The 19,719-nt window shown below is 62.5% G+C and overlaps 1 protein-coding gene across 1 annotated transcript in view; it reads right to left on the bottom strand.

The window, feature by feature from the left end:
* The window catches only part of GGT6 (gamma-glutamyltransferase 6), a 70,380-nt gene extending 51,157 nt beyond the window's left edge, over positions 1–19,223 (bottom strand). The window contains exon 1 of the mRNA XM_075577944.1: positions 18,802–19,223. Coding sequence (XP_075434059.1) covers positions 18,802–18,899 — 98 coding nt within the window. The 5' untranslated portion in view covers positions 18,900–19,223. The remainder of the gene's footprint in view (positions 1–18,801) is intronic.
* Positions 19,224–19,719: the final 496 nt, after the last annotated feature.

Here is a 19,719-nt window from a genome sequence, read left to right as displayed (position 1 = left end):
GAGGCGGGTCTCTGTGCCACAGCCAGCGGGAGGCGGCATACAGGAGAATGGCTCAGTGCTCCCCAGGAGAGGTCCCAGACAGGATCAGTATCACTATATAGAGTTAGACTTTAATATACAGCCCCACACACGCTGCTGGCCTATGAGATACAGGAGAATGGCTGAGTGTCCCCCGGAGAGGTCCCAGACAGGATCACCCTGTTCCTCTAGTTTATCTGCAGTCTGAGAGTCGGTTGATTTAGTAACAGTACATTTTGGGTTTACACCACCTCCCCATGTAAGATACCGCAGGACTATTACTGTCTGACCTCCTCTGAGGCATTTTCCCGCTCCGCCTCCACTCAAAGTCTCCTCCTCACCACCACCCTATTCTGGCATTTGCCATTGTCTACCTCCAGCAGGGCAGCAATGACCTTTCAATGGAAGCCAGCGGGAGCCAGGTCTCTGTGCCAGGGCCAGCAGGAGCCAGGTCTCTGTGCCACAGCCAGCGGAAGGCGGGTCTCTGTGCCACAGCCAGCGGGAGGCGGGTCTCTGTGCCAGGGCCAGCGGGAGGCCGGTCTCTGTGCCAGGGCCAGCGGGAGCCAGGTCTCTGTGCCACAGCCAGCGGAAGGCGGGTCTCGGTGCCACGGCCAGCGGGAGGCGGGTCTCTGTGCCACGGCCAGCGGAAGGCGGGTCTCTGTGCCACAGCCAGCGGGAGGCGGGTCTCTGTGCCAGGGCCAGCGGGAGGCGGGTCTCTGTGCCAGGGCCAGCGGGAGGCGGGTCGCTGTGCCACGGCCAGCGGAAGGCGGGTCTCGATGCCACGGCCAGCGGGAGGCGGGTCTCTGTGCCACAGCCAGCGGAAGGCGGGTCTCTGTGCCACAGCCAGCGGGAGGCGGGTCTCTGTGCCAGGGACAGCGGGAGGCGGGTCTCTGTGCCAGGGCCAGCGGGAGGCAGGTCGCTGTGCCACAGCCAGCGGGAGGCGGGTCTCTCTGCTACGGCTAGCGGGAGGCGGGTCTCTGTGCCACGGCTAGCGGGAGGCGGGTCTCTGTGCCACGGCCAGCGGGAGGCGGGTCTCTGTGCCACGGCCAGCGGGAGGCGGGTCTCTGTGCCACGGCCAGCGGGAGGCGGGTCTCTGTGCCACGGCCAGCGGGAGGCGGGTCTCTGTGCCACGGCCAGCGGGAGGCGGGTCTCTGTGCCACGGCCAGCGGGAGGCGGGTCTCTGTGCCACGGCCAGCGGGAGGCGGGTCTCTGTGCCACGGCCAGCGGGAGGCGGGTCTCTGTGCCACGGCCAGCGGGAGGCGGGTCCCAGCGGGAGGCGGGTCTCTGTGCCACAGCCAGCGGGAGGCAGGTCTCTGTGCCACAGCCAGCGGGAGGCGGGTCTCTGTGCCACAGCCAGCGGGAGGCGGGTCTCTGTGCCACAGCCAGCGGGAGGCGGGTCTCTGTGCCACAGCCAGCGGGAGGCGGGTCTCTGTGCCACAGCCAGCGGGAGGCGGGTCTCTGTGCCACAGCCAGCGGGAGGCGGGTCTCTGTGCCACAGCCAGCGGGAGGCGGGTCTCTGTGCCACAGCCAGCGGGAGGCGGGTCTCTGTGCCACAGCCAGCGGGAGGCGGGTCTCTGTGCCACTGCCAGCGGGAGGCGGGTCTCTGTGCCACAGCCAGCGGGAGGCGGGTCTCTGTGCCACAGCCAGCGGGAGGCGGGTCTCTGTGCCACAGCCAGCGGGAGGCGGGTCTCTGTGCCACAGCCAGCGGGAGGCGGGTCTCTGTGCCACAGCCAGCGGGAGGCGGTACTCTGTGCAACAGCCAGCGGGAGGCGAGTCTCTGTGCAACAGCCAGCGGGAGGCGAGTCTCTGTGCCACAGCCAGCGAGAGGCGGGTCTCTGTGCCACAGCCAGCGGGAGGCGGGTCTCTGTGCCACGGCCAGCGAGAGGCGGGTCTCTGTGCCACGGCCAGCGGGAGGCGGGTCGGTGTGCCACGGCCAGCGGGAGGCGGGTCCCAGCGGGAGGCGGGTCTCTGTGCCACAGCCAGCGGGAGGCGGGTCTCTGTGCCACAGCCAGCGGGAGGCGGGTCTCTGTGCCACAGCCAGCGGGAGGCGGGTCTCTGTGCCAAAGCCAGCGGGAGGCGGGTCTCTGTGCCACAGCCAGCGGGAGGCGGGTCTCTGTGCCACAGCCAGCGGGAGGCGGGTCTCTGTGCCACAGCCAGCGGGAGGCGGGTCTCTGTGCCACAGCCAGCGGGAGGCGGGTCTCTGTGCCACAGCCAGCGGGAGGCGGGTCTCTGTGCCACAGCCAGCGGGAGGCGGGTCTCTGTGCCACAGCCAGCGGGAGGCGGGTCTCTGTGCCACAGCCAGCGGGAGGCGGGTCTCTGTGCCACAGCCAGCGGGAGGCGGGTCTCTGTGCCACAGCCAGCGGGAGGCGGGTCTCTGTGCCACAGCCAGCGGGAGGCGGGTCTCTGTGCCACAGCCAGCGGGAGGCGGGTCTCTGTGCCACAGCCAGCGGGAGGCGGTACTCTGTGCAACAGCCAGCGGGAGGCGAGTCTCTTTGCAACAGCCAGCGGGAGGTGAGTCTCTGTGCCACAGCCAGCGAGAGGCGGGTCTCTGTGCCACAGCCAGCGGGAGGCGGGTCTCTGTGCCAAAGCCAGCGAGAGGCGGGTCTCTGTGCCACAGCCAGCGGGAGGCGGGTCGGTGTGCCACAGCCAGCGGGAGGCGGGTCTCTGTGCCACAGCCAGCGGGAGGCGGGTCTCTGTGCCACAGCCAGCGGGAGGCGGGTCTCTGTGCCACAGCCAGCGGGAGGCGGGTCTCTGTGCCACAGCCAGCGGGAGGCGGGTCTCTGTGCCACAGCCAGCGGGAGGCGGGTCTCTGTGCCACAGCCAGCGGGAGGCGGGTCTCTGTGCCACAGCCAGCGGGAGGCGGGTCTCTGTGCCACAGCCAGCGGGAGGCGGGTCTCTGTGCCACAGCCAGCGGGAGGCGGGTCTCTGTGCCACAGCCAGCGGGAGGCGGGTCTCTGTGCCACAGCCAGCGGGAGGCGGTACTCTGTGCAACAGCCAGCGGGAGGCGAGTCTCTTTGCAACAGCCAGCGGGAGGTGAGTCTCTGTGCCACAGCCAGCGGAAGGCGGGTCTCTGTGCCACAGCCAGCGGGAGGCGGGTCTCTGTGCCACAGCCAGCGAGAGGCGGGTCTCTGTGCCACAGCCAGCGGGAGGCGGGTCGGTGTGCCACAGCCAGCGGGAGGCGGGTCGGTGTGCCACAGCCAGCGGGAGGCGGGTCTCTGTGCCACAGCCAGCGGGAGGCGGGTCTCTGTGCCACAGCCAGCGGGAGGCGGGTCTCTGTGCCACAGCCAGCGGGACGCAGGTCTCTGTGCCACAGCCAGCGGGAGGCGGGTCTCTGTGCCACAGCCAGCGGGAGGCGGGTCTCTGTGCCACAGCCAGCGGGAGGCGGGTCTCTGTGCCACAGCCAGCGGAAGGCGGGTCTCTGTGCCACAGCCAGCGGGAGGCGGGTCTCTGTGTCAGGGCCAGCGGGAGGCGGGTCTCTGTGCCAGGGCCAGCGGGAGGCGGGTCTCTGTGCCACGGCCAGCGGGAGGCGGGTCTCGGTGCCACGGCCAGCGGGAGGCGGGTCTCTGTGCCACGGCCAGCGGAAGGCGGGTCTCTGTGCCACAGCCAGCGGGAGGCGGGTCTCTGTGCCAGGGCCAGCGGGAGGCGGGTCTCTGTGCCAGGGCCAGCGGGAGGCAGGTCGCTGTGCCACGGCCAGCGGAAGGCGGGTCTCGGTGCCACAGCCAGCGGGAGGCGGGTCTCTGTGCCACAGCCAGCGGAAGGCGGGTCTCTGTGCCACAGCCAGCGGGAGGCGGGTCTCTGTGCCAGGGCCAGCGGGACGCAGGTCTCTGTGCCACAGCCAGCGGGAGGCGGGTCTTTGTGCCACGGCTAGCGGGAGGCGGGTCTCTGTGCCACGGCCAGCGGGAGGCGGGTCTCTGTGCCACGGCCAGCGGGAGGCGGGTCTCTGTGCCACGGCCAGCGGGAGGCGGGTCTCTGTGCCACGGCCAGCGGGAGGCGGGTCTCTGTGCCACGGCCAGCGGGAGGCGGGTCTCTGTGCCACGGCCAGCGGGAGGCGGGTCTCTGTGCCACGGCCAGCGGGAGGCGGGTCTCTGTGCCACGGCCAGCGGGAGGCGGGTCTCTGTGCCACGGCCAGCGGGAGGCGGGTCTCTGTGCCACGGCCAGCGGGAGGCGGGTCCCAGCGGGAGGCGGGTCTCTGTGCCACAGCCAGCGGGAGGCGGGTCTCTGTGCCACAGCCAGCGGGAGGCGGGTCTCTGTGCCACAGCCAGCGGGAGGCGGGTCTCTGTGCCACAGCCAGCGGGAGGCGGGTCTCTGTGCCACAGCCAGCGGGAGGCGGGTCTCTGTGCCACAGCCAGCGGGAGGCGGGTCTCTGTGCCACAGCCAGCGGGAGGCGGGTCTCTGTGCCACAGCCAGCGGGAGGCGGGTCTCTGTGCCACAGCCAGCGGGAGGCGGGTCTCTGTGCCACAGCCAGCGGGAGGCGGGTCTCTGTGCCACAGCCAGCGGGAGGCGGGTCTCTGTGCCACAGCCAGCGGGAGGCGGGTCTCTGTGCCACAGCCAGCGGGAGGCGGGTCTCTGTGCCACAGCCAGCGGGAGGCGGGTCTCTGTGCCACAGCCAGCGGGAGGCGGGTCTCTGTGCCACAGCCAGCGGGAGGCGGTACTCTGTGCAACAGCCAGCGGGAGCCGAGTATCTGTGCAACAGCCAGCGGGAGGCGAGTCTCTGTGCCACAGCCAGCGAGAGGCGGGTCTCTGTGCCACAGCCAGCGGGAGGCGGGTCTCTGTGCCACGGCCAGCGAGAGGCGGGTCTCTGTGCCACGGCCAGCGGGAGGCGGGTCGGTGTGCCACGGCCAGCGGGAGGCGGGTCTCTGTGCCACGGCCAGCGGGAGGCGGGTCCCAGCGGGAGGCGGGTCTCTGTGCCACAGCCAGCGGGAGGCGGGTCTCTGTGCCACAGCCAGCGGGAGGCGGGTCTCTGTGCCACAGCCAGCGGGAGGCGGGTTTCTGTGCCACAGCCAGCGGGAGGCGGGTCTCTGTGCCACAGCCAGCGGGAGGCGGGTCTCTGTGCCACAGCCAGCGGGAGGCGGGTCTCTGTGCCACAGCCAGCGGGAGGCGGGTCTCTGTGCCACAGCCAGCGGGAGGCGGGTCTCTGTGCCACAGCCAGCGGGAGGCGGGTCTCTGTGCCACAGCCAGCGGGAGGCGGGTCTCTGTGCCACAGCCAGCGGGAGGCGGGTCTCTGTGCCACAGCCAGCGGGAGGCGGGTCTCTGTGCCACAGCCAGCGGGAGGCGGTACTCTGTGCCACAGCCAGCGGGAGGCGAGTCTCTTTGCAACAGCCAGCGGGAGGCGAGTCTCTGTGCCACAGCCAGCGAGAGGCGGGTCTCTGTGCCACAGCCAGCGGGAGGCGGGTCTCTGTGCCACAGCCAGCGAGAGGCGGGTCTCTGTGCCACAGCCAGCGGGAGGCGGGTCGGTGTGCCACAGCCAGCGGGAGGCGGGTCGGTGTGCCACAGCCAGCGGGAGGCGGGTCTCTGTGCCACAGCCAGCGGGAGGCGGGTCTCTGTGCCACAGCCAGCGGGAGGCGGGTCTCTGTGCCACAGCCAGCGGGAGGCGGGTCTCTGTGCCACAGCCAGCGGGAGGCGGGTCTCTGTGCCACAGCCAGCGGGAGGCGGGTCTCTGTGCCACAGCCAGCGGGAGGCGGGTCTCTGTGCCACAGCCAGCGGGAGGCGGGTCTCTGTGCCACAGCCAGCGGGAGGCGGGTCTCTGTGCCACAGCCAGCGGGAGGCGGGTCTCTGTGCCACAGACAGCGGGAGGCGGGTCTCTGTGCCACAGACAGCGGGAGGCGGGTCTCTGTGCCACAGCCAGCGAGAGGCGGGTCTCTGTGCCACAGCCAGCGGGAGGCGAGTCTCTGTGCCACAGCCAGCGGGAGACGGGTCTCTGTGCCACAGCCAGCAAGAGGCGGGTCTCTGTGCCACAGCCAGCGGGAGGCGGGTCTCTGTGCCACAGCCAGCGAGAGGCGGGTCTCTGTGCCACAGCCAGCGGGAGGCGGGTCGGTGTGCCACAGCCAGCGGGAGGCGGGTCTCTGTGCCACAGCCAGCGGGAGGCGGGTCTCTGTGCCACAGCCAGCGGGAGGCGGGTCTCTGTGCCACAGCCAGCGGGAGGCGGGTCTCTGTGCCACAGCCAGCGGGAGGCGGGTCTCTGTGCCACAGCCAGCGGGAGGCGGGTCTCTGTGCCACAGCCAGCGGGAGGCGGGTCTCTGTGCCACAGCCAGCGGGAGGCGGGTCTCTGTGCCACAGCCAGCGGGAGGCGGGTCTCTGTGCCACAGCCAGCGGGAGGCGGGTCTCTGTGCCACAGCCAGCGGGAGGCGGGTCTCTGTGCCACAGCCAGCGGGAGGCGGGTCTCTGTGCCACAGCCAGCGGGAGGCGGGTCTCTGTGCCACAGCCAGCGGGAGGCGGGTCTCTGTGCCACAGCCAGCGGGAGGCGGGTCTCTGTGCCACAGCCAGCGGGAGGCGAGTCTCTGTGCAACAGCCAGCGGGAGGCGAGTCTCTGTGCCACAGCCAGCGAGAGGCGGGTCTCTGTGCCACAGCCAGCGAGAGGCGGGTCTCTGTGCCACAGCCAGCGAGAGGCGGGTCTCTGTGCCACAGCCAGCGGGAGGCGGGTCTCTGTGCCACAGCCAGCGAGAGGCGGGTCTCTGTGCCACAGCCAGCGGGAGGCGGGTCGGTGTGCCACAGCCAGCGGGAGGCGGGTCGGTGTGCCACAGCCAGCGGGAGGCGGGTCTCTGTGCCACAGCCAGCGGGAGGCGGGTCTCTGTGCCACAGCCAGCGGGAGGCGGGTCTCTGTGCCACAGCCAGCGGGAGGCGGGTCTCTGTGCCACAGCCAGCGGGAGGCGGTACTCTGTGCAACAGCCAGCGGGAGGCGGGTCTCTGTGCCACAGCCAGCGGGAGGCGGGTCTCTGTGCCACAGCCAGCGGGAGGCGGGTCTCTGTGCCACAGCCAGCGAGAGGCGGGTCTCTGTGCCACAGCCAGCGGGAGGCGGGTCTCTATGCCACAGCCAGCGGGAGGCGGGTCGGTGTGCCACAGCCAGCGGGAGGCGGGTCGGTGTGCCACAGCCAGCGGGAGGCGGGTCTCTGTGCCACAGCCAGCGGGAGGCGGGTCTCTGTGCCACAGCCAGCGGGAGGCGGGTCTCTGTGCCACAGCCAGCGGGAGGCGGGTCTCTGTGCCACAGCCAGCGGGAGGCGGGTCTCTGTGCCACAGCCAGCGGGAGGCGGGTTTCTGTGCCACAGCCAGCGGGAGGCGGGTCTCTGTGCCACGGCCAGCGGGAGGCGGGTCTCTGTGCCAGGGCCAGCGGGAGGCAGGTCTCTGTGCTAGGGCCAGCGGGAGCCGGGTCTCTGTGCCACAGCCAGCGGGAGGCGGGTCTCTGTGCCACAGCCAGCGGGAGGCGGGTCTCTGTGCCAGGGCCAGCGGGAGGCGGGTCGCTGTGCCACAGCCAGCGGGAGGCGGGTCTCTGTGCCACGGCTAGCGGGATGCGGGTCTCTGTGCCACGGCCAGCGGGAGGCGGGTCTCTGTGCCACGGCCAGCGGGAGGCGGGTCTCTGTGCCACGGCCAGCGGGAGGCGGGTCTCTGTGCCACGGCCAGCGGGAGGCGGGACTCTGTGCCACGGCCAGTGGGAGGCGGGTCTCTGTGCCACGGCCAGCGGGAGGCGGGTCTCTGTGCCACGGCCAGCGGGAGGCGGGTCTCTGTGCCACGGCCAGCGGGAGGCGGGTCTCTGTGCCACGGCCAGCGGGAGGCGGGTCTCTGTGCCACGGCCAGCGGGAGGCGGGTCTCTGTGCCACGGCCAGCGGGAGGCGGGTCTCTGTGCCACGGCCAGCGGGAGGCGGGTCTCTGTGCCACGGCCAGCGGGAGGCGGGTCTCTGTGCCACGGCCAGCGGGAGGCGGGTCCCAGCGGGAGGCGGGTCTCTGTGCCACAGCCAGCGGGAGGCGGGTCTCTGTGCCACAGCCAGCGGGAGGCGGGTCTCTGTGCCACAGCCAGCGGGAGGCGGGTCTCTGTGCCACAGCCAGCGGGAGGCGGGTCTCTGTGCCACAGCCAGCGGGAGGCGGGTCTCTGTGCCACAGCCAGCGGGAGGCGGGTCTCTGTGCCACAGCCAGCGGGAGGCGGGTCTCTGTGCCACAGCCAGCGGGAGGCGGGTCTCTGTGCCACGGCCAGCGGGAGGCGGGTCTCTGTGCCACGGCCAGCGGGAGGCGGGTCTCTGTGCCACGGCCAGCGGGAGGCGGGTCTCTGTGCCACGGCCAGCGGGAGGCGGGTCTCTGTGCCACGGCCAGCGGGAGGCGGGTCTCTGTGCCACGGCCAGCGGGAGGCGGGTCTCTGTGCCACGGCCAGCGGGAGGCGGGTCCCAGCGGGAGGCGGGTCCCAGCGGGAGGCGGGTCTCTGTGCCACAGCCAGCGGGAGGCGGGTCTCTGTGCCACAGCCAGCGGGAGGCGGGTCTCTGTGCCACAGCCAGCGGGAGGCGGGTCTCTGTGCCACAGCCAGCGGGAGGCGGGTCTCTGTGCCACAGCCAGCGGGAGGCGGGTCTCTGTGCCACAGCCAGCGGGAGGCGGGTCTCTGTGCCACAGCCAGCGGGAGGCGGGTCTCTGTGCCACAGCCAGCGGGAGGCGGGTCTCTGTGCCACAGCCAGCGGGAGGCGGGTCTCTGTGCCACAGCCAGCGGGAGGCGGGTCTCTGTGCCACAGCCAGCGGGAGGCGGGTCTCTGTGCCACAGCCAGCGGGAGGCGGGTCTCTGTGCCACAGCCAGCGGGAGGCGGGTCTCTGTGCCACAGCCAGCGGGAGGCGGAACTCTGTGCAACAGCCAGCGGGAGGCGAGTCTCTGTGCAACAGCCAGCGGGAGGCGAGTCTCTGTGCCACAGCCAGCGAGAGGCGGGTCTCTGTGCCACAGCCAGCGGGAGGCGGGTCTCTGTGCCACGGCCAGCGAGAGGCGGGTCTCTGTGCCACGGCCAGCGGGAGGCGGGTCGGTGTGCCACGGCCAGCGGGAGGCGGGTCTCTGTGCCACGGCCAGCGGGAGGCGGGTCCCAGCGGGAGGCGGGTCTCTGTGCCACAGCCAGCGGGAGGCGGGTCTCTGTGCCACAGCCAGCGAGAGGCGGGTCTCTGTGCCACGGCCAGCGGGAGGCGGGTCGGTGTGCCACGGCCAGCGGGAGGCGGGTCTCTGTGCCACGGCCAGCGGGAGGCGGGTCCCAGCGGGAGGCGGGTCTCTGTGCCACAGCCAGCGGGAGGCGGGTCTCTGTGCCACAGCCAGCGGGAGGCGGGTCTCTGTGCCACAGCCAGCGGGAGGCGGGTCTCTGTGCCACAGCCAGCGGGAGGCGGGTCTCTGTGCCACAGCCAGCGGGAGGCGGGTCTCTGTGCCACAGCCAGCGGGAGGCGGGTCTCTGTGCCACAGCCAGCGGGAGGCGGGTCTCTGTGCCACAGCCAGCGGGAGGCGGGTCTCTGTGCCACAGCCAGCGGGAGGCGGGTCTCTGTGCCACAGCCAGCGGGAGGCGGGTCTCTGTGCCACAGCCAGCGGGAGGCGGGTCTCTGTGCCACAGCCAGCGGGAGGCGGGTCTCTGTGCCACAGCCAGCGGGAGGCGGGTCTCTGTGCCACAGCCAGCGGGAGGCGGGTCTCTGTGCCACAGCCAGCGGGAGGCGGGTCTCTGTGCCACAGCCAGCGGGAGGCGGGTCTCTGTGCCACAGCCAGCGGGAGGCGGGTCTCTGTGCCACAGCCAGCGGGAGGCGGGTCTCTGTGCCACAGCCAGCGGGAGGCGGTACTCTGTGCAACAGCCAGCGGGAGGCGAGTCTCTTTGCAACAGCCAGCGGGAGGTGAGTCTCTGTGCCACAGCCAGCGAGAGGCGGGTCTCTGTGCCACAGCCAGCGGGAGGCGGGTCTCTGTGCCACAGCCAGCGAGAGGCGGGTCTCTGTGCCACAGCCAGCGGGAGGCGGGTCGGTGTGCCACAGCCAGCGGGAGGCGGGTCGGTGTGCCACAGCCAGCGGGAGGCGGGTCTCTGTGCCACAGCCAGCGGGAGGCGGGTCTCTGTGCCACAGCCAGCGGGAGGCGGGTCTCTGTGCCACAGCCAGCGGGAGGCGGGTCTCTGTGCCATAGCCAGCGGGAGGCGGGTCTCTGTGCCACAGCCAGCGGGAGGCGGGTCTCTGTGCCACAGACAGCGAGAGGCGAGTCTCTGTGCCACAGCCAGCGGGAGGCGGGTCTCTGTGCCACAGCCAGCGAGAGGCGGGTCTCTGTGCCACAGCCAGCGGGAGGCGGGTCGGTGTCCCACAGCCAGCGGGAGGCGGGTCTCTGTGCCACAGCCAGCGAGAGGCGGGTCTCTGTGCCACAGCCAGCGGGAGGCGGGTCGGTGTGCCACAGCCAGCGGGAGGCGGGTCTCTGTGCCACAGCCAGCGGGAGGCGGGTCTCTGTGCCACAGCCAGCGGGAGGCGGGTCTCTGTGCCACAGCCAGCGGGAGGCGGGTCTCTGTGCCACAGCCAGCGGGAGGCGGGTCTCTGTGCCACAGCCAGCGGGAGGCGGGTCTCTGTGCCACAGCCAGCGGGAGGCGGGTCTCTGTGCCACAGCCAGCGGGAGGCGGGTCTCTGTGCCACAGCAAGCGGGAGGCGGGTCTCCAGCTGGTGCCTCAGGACCGGCTCCTGCATAACCATACCCACCCCCCACATGCACAGTGCCACGTACCCACCCCCCACATGCACAGTGCCACGTACCCACCCCCCACATGCACAGTGCCACGTACCCACCCCCCACATGCACAGTGCCACGTACCCACCTCCCACAACAGCGCCCACATGCACAGTGCCACGTACCCACCCCCCACAACAGCGCCCACATGCACAGTGCCACGTACCCACCCCCCACAACAGCGCCCACATGCACAGTGCCACGTACCCACCCCCCACAACAGCGCCCACATGCACAGTGCCACGTACCCATCCACCACAACAGCGCCCACATGCACAGCGCCACGTACCCACCCCCCACAACAGCGCCCACATGCACAGTGCCACGTACCCACCTCCCACAACAGCCCCACATACACAGTGCCACGTACCCACCTCCCACAACAGCGCCCACATGCACAGTGCCACGTACCCACCCCCCACAACAGCGCCCACATGCACAGTGCCACGTACCCACCTCCCACAACAGCGCCCACATGCACAGTGCCACGTACCCACCTCCCACAACAGCGCCCACATGCACAGTACCACGTACACACCCCCCACAACAGCGCCCACATGCACAGTGCCACGTACCCACCTCCCACAACAGCCCCACATACACAGTGCCACGTACCCACCTCACACAACAGCCCCCACATGCATAGTGCCACGTACCCACCCCCCACAACAGCCCCCACATGCACAGTGCCACGTACCCACCCCCACAACAGCGCCCACATGCACAGTGCCACGTACCCACCCCCCACAACAGCGCCCACATGTACAGTGCCATGTACCCACCTCCCACAACAGCGCCCACATGCACAGTGCCACGTTCCCACAACAGCGCCCACATGCACAGTACCACGTACCCACCCCCCACAACAGCGCCCACATGCACAGTGCCACGTACCCACCTCCCACAACAGCCCCACATACACAGTGCCACGTACCCACCTCACACAACAGCCCCCACATGCACAGTGCCACGTACCCACCCCCCACAACAGCGCCCACATGCACAGTGCCAAGTACCCACCCCCCACAACAGCGCACACATGCACAGTGCCACGTACCCATCCACCACAACAGCGCCCACATGCACAGCGCCACGTACCCACCCCCCACAACAGCGCCCACATGCAGTACCACGTACCCACCCCCCACAACAGCGCCCACATGCACAGTGCCACGTACCCACCCCCCACAACAGCGTCCACATGCACAGTGCCACGTACCCACCCCACAACAGCGCCCACATGCACAGTGCCACGTACCCACCCCCCACAACAGCGCCCACATGCACAGTGCCACGTACCCACCCCCCACAACAGCGCCCACATGCACAGTGCCACGTACCCACCTCCCACAACAGCCCCACATACACAGTGCCACGTACCCACCTCCCACAACAGCGCCCACATGCACAGTGCCACGTACCCACCCCCCACAACAGCGCCCACATGCACAGTGCCACGTACCCACCTCCCACAACAGCCCCACATACACAGTGCCACGTACCCACCTCCCACAACAGTGCCCACATGCACAGTGCCACGTACCCACCCCCCACAACAGCGCCCACATGCACAGTGCCACGTACCCACCCCCCACAACAGCGACCACATGCACAGTGCCACGTACCCACCTCCCACAACAGCCCCACATACACAGTGCCACGTACCCACCTCCCACAACAGCGCCCACATGCACAGTGCCACGTACCCACATGCACAGTGCCACGTACCCACCTCCCACAACAGCGCCCACATACACAGTGCCACGTACCCACCTCCCACAACAGCGCCCACATGCACAGTGCCACGTACCCACATGCACAGTGCCACGTACCCACCTCCCACAACAGCGCCCACATGCACAGTGCCACGTACCCACCTCCCACAACAGCGCCCACATGCACAGTGCCACGTACCCACCTCCCACAACAGCGCCCACATGCACAGTGCCACGTACCCACCTCCCACAACAGCGCCCACATGCACAGTGCCACGTACCCACCTCACACATGCAAAGTGCCACGTACCCACCTCCCCCAACAGCGCCCACATGCACAGTGCCACGTACCCACCTCACACATGCAAAGTGCCACGTACTCACCTCACACATGCACAGTGCCACGTACCCACCTCCCACAACAGCCCCCGCATACACAGTGCCACGTACCCACCTCCCACAACAGCCCCCATATGCACAGTGCCACGTACCCACCTCCCACAACAGCGCCCACATGCACAGTGCCACGTACCCACCTCCCACAACAGCGCCCACATGCAGTGCCACGTACCCACCTCCCACAACAGCCCCCATATGCACAGTGCCATGTACCCACCTCCCACAACAGCGCCCACATGCACAGCGCCACGTACCCACCTCCCACAACAGCGCCCACATGCACAGTGCCACGTACCCACCCCCCACAACAGCGCCCACATGCACAGTGCCACGTACCCACCTCCCACAACAGCGTCCACATGCACAGTGCCACGTACCCACCTCCCACAACAGCGCCCACATGCACAGTGCCACGTACCCACCTCCCACAACAGCGCCCACATGCACAGTGCCACATACCCACCTCCCACAACAGCGCCCACATGCACAGTGCCACGTACCCACCTCCCACAACAGCCCCACATACACAGTGCCACGTACCCACCTCCCACAACAGCCCCACATACACAGTGCCACGTACCCACCTCCCACAACAGCGCCCACATGCACAGTGCCACGTACCCACCCCCCACATGCACAGTGCCACGTACCCACCCCCCCACAACAGCCCCCATATGCACAGTGCCACGTATCCACCTCCCACAATAGCCCCACATGCACAGTGCCACGTACCCACCTCCCACAATAGCCCCACATGCACAGTGCCACGTACCCACCTCCCACAACAGCGCCCACATGCACAGTGCCACGTACCCACCTCCCACAACAGCGCCCACATGCACAGTGCCACGTACCCACCCCCCCACAACAGCCCCCATATGCACAGTGCCACGTATCCACCTCCCACAATAGCCCCACATGCACAGTGCCACGTACCCACCTCCCACAACAGCGCCCACATGCACAGTGCCACGTACCCACCTCCCACAACAGCGCCCACATGCACAGTGCCACGTACCCACCTCAGCCCCCATATGCACAGTGCCACGTACCCACCTCCCACAACAGCCCCACATACACAGTGCCACGTACCCACCTCCCACAATAGCCCCACATGCACAGTGCCACGTACCCACCTCCCACAATAGCCCCACATGCAGTGATAGATACACTGCCACCTCCTTGTGTGTGTATATAGTGTGTGTATACTGTATATAGTGTGTGCATACTGTATATAGTGTGTGTATACTGTATATAGTGTGTATATAGGGTTACCTGTGCAGATACACTGTCACCTCCTCCTGAGTGTGTATATTGTATATAGTGTGTGTATATAGGGTTACCTGTGCAGATACACTGTCACCTCCTCCTGTGTGTGTGTGTGTATACTGTATATAGGGTTACCTGTGCAGATACACTGTTACCTCCTCCTGTGTGTGTGTGTGTATACTGTATATAGTGTGTATATAGGGTTACCTGTGCAGATACACTGTCACCTCCTCCTGTGTGTGTGTGTATACTGTATATAGTGTGTATATAGGGTTACCTGTGCAGATACACTGTCACCTCCTCCTGTGTGTGTATACAGCGTGTGTATACTGTATATAGTGTGTATATAGGGTTACCTGTGCAGATACACTGTCACCTCCTCCTGTGTGTGTGTGTATACTGTATATAGTGTGTATATAGGGTTACCTGTGCAGATACACTGTCACCTCCTCCTGTGTGTGTGTGTATACTTTATATAGGGTTACCTGTGCAGATACACTGTCACCTCCTCGTTTGTGTGTATACTGTATATAGGGTTACCTGTGCAGATACACTGTCACCTCCTCCTGTGTGTGTATATAGTGTGTATACTGTATACGGTGTGTATATAGGGTTACCTGTGCAGATACACTGTCACTTACTCCTGTGTGTGTATATAGTGTGTGTATATTGTATATAGTGTGTATATAGGGTTACCTGTGCAGATACACTGTCACCTACTCCCGTGTGTGTATATAGTGTGTGTATACTGTATACAGGGTTACCTGTGCAGATACACTGTCACCTCCTCCTGTGTGTGTATATACTGTATATAGTGTGTATATAGGGTTACCTGTGCAGATACACTGTCACCTCCTCCTGTGTGTGTATATAGTGTGTGTATACTGTATATAGTGTGTGTATATAGGGTTACCTGTGCAGATACACTGTCACCTCCTCCTGTGTGTGTGTGTGTGTGTGTGTGTGTGTGTGTGTGTGTGTATACTGTATATAGTGTGAATATAGGGTTACCTGTGCAGATACACTGTCACCTCCTCCTGTGTTTGTGTATACTGTATATAGTGTGTATATAGGGTTACCTGTGCAGATACACTGTCACCTCCTCCTGTGTGTGTATATACTGTATATAGTGTGTATATAGGGTTACCTGTGCAGAAACACTGTCACCTCCTCCTGTGTGTGTATATATAGTGTGTGTATATAGGGTTACCTGTGCAGATACACTGTCACCTCCTCCTGTGTGTGTATATATAGTGTGTGTATACTGTATATAGTGTGTATATAGGGTTACCTGTGCAGAAACACTGTCACCTCCTCCTGTGTGTGTATATATAGTGTGTGTATATAGGGTTACCTGTGCAGATACACTGTCACCTCCTCCTGTGTGTGTGTATATACTGTATATAGTGTGTATATAGGGTTACCTGTGCCGAAACACGGTCACCTCCTCCTGTGTGTGTATATATAGTGTGTGTGTATACTGTATATAGTGTGTGTATATACGGTTACCTGTGCATACACTGTCATCTCCTCCTGTGTGTGTATATACTGTATATAGTGTGTATATAGGGTTACCTGTGCAGAAACACTGTCACCTCCTCCTGTGTGTGTATATATAGTGTGTGTGTATACTGTATATAGTGTGTGTATATAGGGTTACCTGTGCAGATACACTGTCACCTCCTCCTGTGTGTGTATATATAGTGTGTATACTGTATATAATGTGTATATAGGGTTACCTGTGCAGATACACTGTCACCTCCTCCTGTGTGTGTATATATAGTGTGTATACTGTATATAATGTGTATATAGGGTTACCTGTGCAGATACACTGTCACCTCCTCCTGTGAGTGTGTACAGTATACTGTATATAGTGTGTATATAGGGTTACCTGTGCAGATACACTGTCACCTCCTCCTGTGTGTGTGTATACTGTATATAGTGTGTATATAGGGTTACCTGTGCAGATACACTGTCACCTCCTCCTGTGTGTGTGTATACTGTATATAGTGTGTATATAGGGTTACCTGTGCAGATACACTGTCACCTCCTCCTGTGTGTGTGTATACTGTATATAGTGTGTATATAGGGTTACCTGTGCAGATACACTGTCACCTCCTCCTGTGTGTGTGTATACTGTATATAGTGTGTATATAGGGTTACCTGTGCAGATACACTGTCACCTCCTCCTGTGTGTGTGTATACTGTATATAGTGTGTATATAGGGTTACCTGTGCAGATACACTGTCACCTCCTCCTGTGTGTATACTGTATATAGTGTGTGTATATTGTATATAGTGTGTATATAGGGTTACCTGTGCAGATACACTGTTACCTCCTCCTGTGTGTGTATATATAGTGTGTGTATACTGTATATAATGTGTATATAGGGTTAACTGTGCAGATACACTGTCACCTCCTCCTGTGTGTGTGTATACTGTATATAGTGTGTGTATATAGGGTTACCTGTGCAGATACACTGTCACCTCCTCCTGTGTGTGTGTATACTGTATATAGTGTGTATATAGGGTTACCTGTGCAGATACACTGTCACCTCCTCCTGTGTGTGTATATATAGTGTGTATACTGTATATAATGTGTATATAGGGTTACCTGTGCAGATACACTGTCACCTCCTCCTGTGTGTGTATATACTGTATATAGTGTGTATATAGGGTTACCTGTGCAGATACACTGTCACCTCCTCCTGTGTGTGTATATACTGTATATAGTGTGTATATAGGGTTACCTGTGCAGAAACACTGTCACCTCCTCCTGTGTGTGTATACTGCATATAGTGTGTATATAGGGTTACCTGTGCAGATACACTGTCACCTCCTCCTGTGTGTGTGTATACTGTATATAGTGTGTGTATATAGGGTTACCTGTGCAGATACACTGTCACCTCCTCCTGTGTGTGTGTATACTGTATATCGTGTGTGTATATAGGGTTACCTGTGCAGATACACTGTCACCTCCTCCTGTGTGTGTATATATAGTGTGTGTATACTGTATATAGTGTGTGTATACTGTATATAGTGTGTATATAGGGTTACCTGTGCAGATACACTGTCACCTCCTCCTGTGTGTGTATATATAGTGTGTGTATACTGTATATAGTGTGTGTATACTGTATATAGTGTGTATATAGGGTTACCTGTGCAGATACACTGTCACCTCCTCCTGTGTGTGTATATACTGTATATAGTGTGTGTATATAGGGTTACCTGTGCAGATACACTGTCACCTCCTCCTGTGTGTGTGTATACTGTATATAGTGTGTATATAGGGTTACCTGTGCAGATACACTGTCACCTCCTCCTGTGTGTGTATATATAGTGTGTATACTGTATATAATGTGTATATAGGGTTACCTGTGCAGATACACTGTCACCTCCTCCTGTGTGTGTATATACTGTATATAGTGTGTATATAGGGTTACCTGTGCAGATACACTGTCACCTCCTCCGGTGTGTGTATATACTGTATATAGTGTGTATATAGGGTTACCTGTGCAGATACACTGTCACCTCCTCCGGTGTGTGTATATACTGTATATAGTGTGTATATAGGGTTACCTGTGCAGATACACTGTCACCTCCTCCTGTGTGTGTATATAGTGTGTATATAGGGTTACCTGTGCAGATACACTGTCACCTCCTCCTGTGTGTGTATATAGTGTGTATATAGGGTTACCTGTGCAGATACACTGTCACCTCCTCCTGTGTGTGTATATAGTGTGTATATAGGGTTACCTGTGCAGATACACTGTCACCTCCTCCTGTGTGTGTGTATACTGTATATAGTGTGTATATAGGGTTACCTGTGCAGATACACTGTCACCTCCTCCTGTGTGTGTATATATAGTGTGTATACTGTATATAATGTGTATATAGGGTTACCTGTGCAGATACACTGTCACCTCCTCCTGTGTGTGTATATACTGTATATAGTGTGTATATAGGGTTACCTGTGCAGATACACTGTCACCTCCTCCGGTGTGTGTATATACTGTATATAGTGTGTATATAGGGTTACCTGTGCAGATACACTGTCACCTCCTCCGGTGTGTGTATATACTGTATATAGTGTGTATATAGGGTTACCTGTGCAGATACACTGTCACCTCCTCCTGTGTGTGTATATAGTGTGTATATAGGGTTACCTGTGCAGATACACTGTCACCTCCTCCTGTGTGTGTATATAGTGTGTATATAGGGTTACCTGTGCAGATACACTGTCACCTCCTCCTGTGTGTGTATATAGTGTGTATATAGGGTTACCTGTGCAGATACACTGTCACCTCCTCCTGTGTGTGTATATAGTGTGTATATAGGGTTACCTGTGCAGATACACTGTCACCTCCTCCTGTGTGTGTATATAGTGTGTATATAGGGTTACCTGTGCAGATACACTGTCACCTCCTCCTGTGTGTGTATATAGTGTGTATATAGGGTTACCTGTGCAGATACACTGTCACCTCCTCCTGTGTGTGTATATAGTGTGTATATAGGGTTACCTGTGCAGATACACTGTCACCTCCTCCTGTGTGTGTATATAGTGTGTATATAGGGTTACCTGTGCAGATACACTGTCACCTCCTCCTGTGTGTGTATATAGTGTGTATATAGGGTTACCTGTGCAGATACACTGTCACCTCCTCCTGTGTGTGTATATATAGTGTGTATACTGTATATAATGTGTATATAGGGTTACCTGTGCAGATACACTGTCACCTCCTCCTGTGTCTCCGGATCCTCTCCTTCACTCTCCCGCAGTCTGTGGTACCGAACCTCCTGCCGAACCGGCTCCATCCCGAGTCTCACCCCCTGACAGCGGGACACCCGAGAATCACCCCCTGACAGCGGGACACCCGAGTCTCACCCACTGACAGCGGGACACCCCCAGTCTCACCCCCTGACAGCGGGACACCCGAGAATCACCCCCTGACAGCGGGACACCCCCCCGGGACACCCCCTGACAGCGGGACACCCGAGTCTCACCCACTGACAGCGGGACACCCGAGAATCACCCCCTGACAGCGGGACACCCCCCCGGGACACCCCCTGACAGCGGGACACCCGAGAATCACCCCCTGACAGCGGGACACCCGAGTCTCACCCCCTGACAGCGGGACACCCCCCCGGGACACCCCCTGACAGCGGGACACCCCGAGTCTCACCCCCTGACAGCGGGTCACCCCCCCGGGACACCCCCCCACGCTTCTCAGTCTCTGCCTGAACCGGCTGTTCTGGATCTGTCAGTTGTTCCCTTCTTCCGGTCTCTTCGGTCACCTGCTGAACCAGGTAGCCTAGCAACCAGGTAACGCCCAGCCCCTAGCAACCAGGTAACGCCCAGCCCCTAGCAACCAGGTAACTCCCAGCCCCTAGCAACCAGGTAACTCCCAGCCCCTAGCAACCAGGTAACTCCCAGCCCCTAGCAACCAGGTAACGCCCACCCCCTAGCAACCAGGTAACCCCCAGCCTCTAGCAACCAGGTAACGCCCAGCCCCTAGCAACCAGGTAACGCCCAGCCCCTAGCAACCAGGTAACTCCCAGCCCCTAGCAACCAGGTAACTCCCAGCCCCTAGCAACCAGGTAATGCCCAGCCCCTAGCAACCAGGTAACGCCCAGC

Source organism: Ascaphus truei, chromosome 1, assembly GCF_040206685.1.
Source record: "Ascaphus truei isolate aAscTru1 chromosome 1, aAscTru1.hap1, whole genome shotgun sequence".
Taxonomy (NCBI): Eukaryota; Metazoa; Chordata; class Amphibia; order Anura; family Ascaphidae; genus Ascaphus; species Ascaphus truei.
This window is presented reverse-complemented; position numbering and strand designations above follow the sequence as displayed.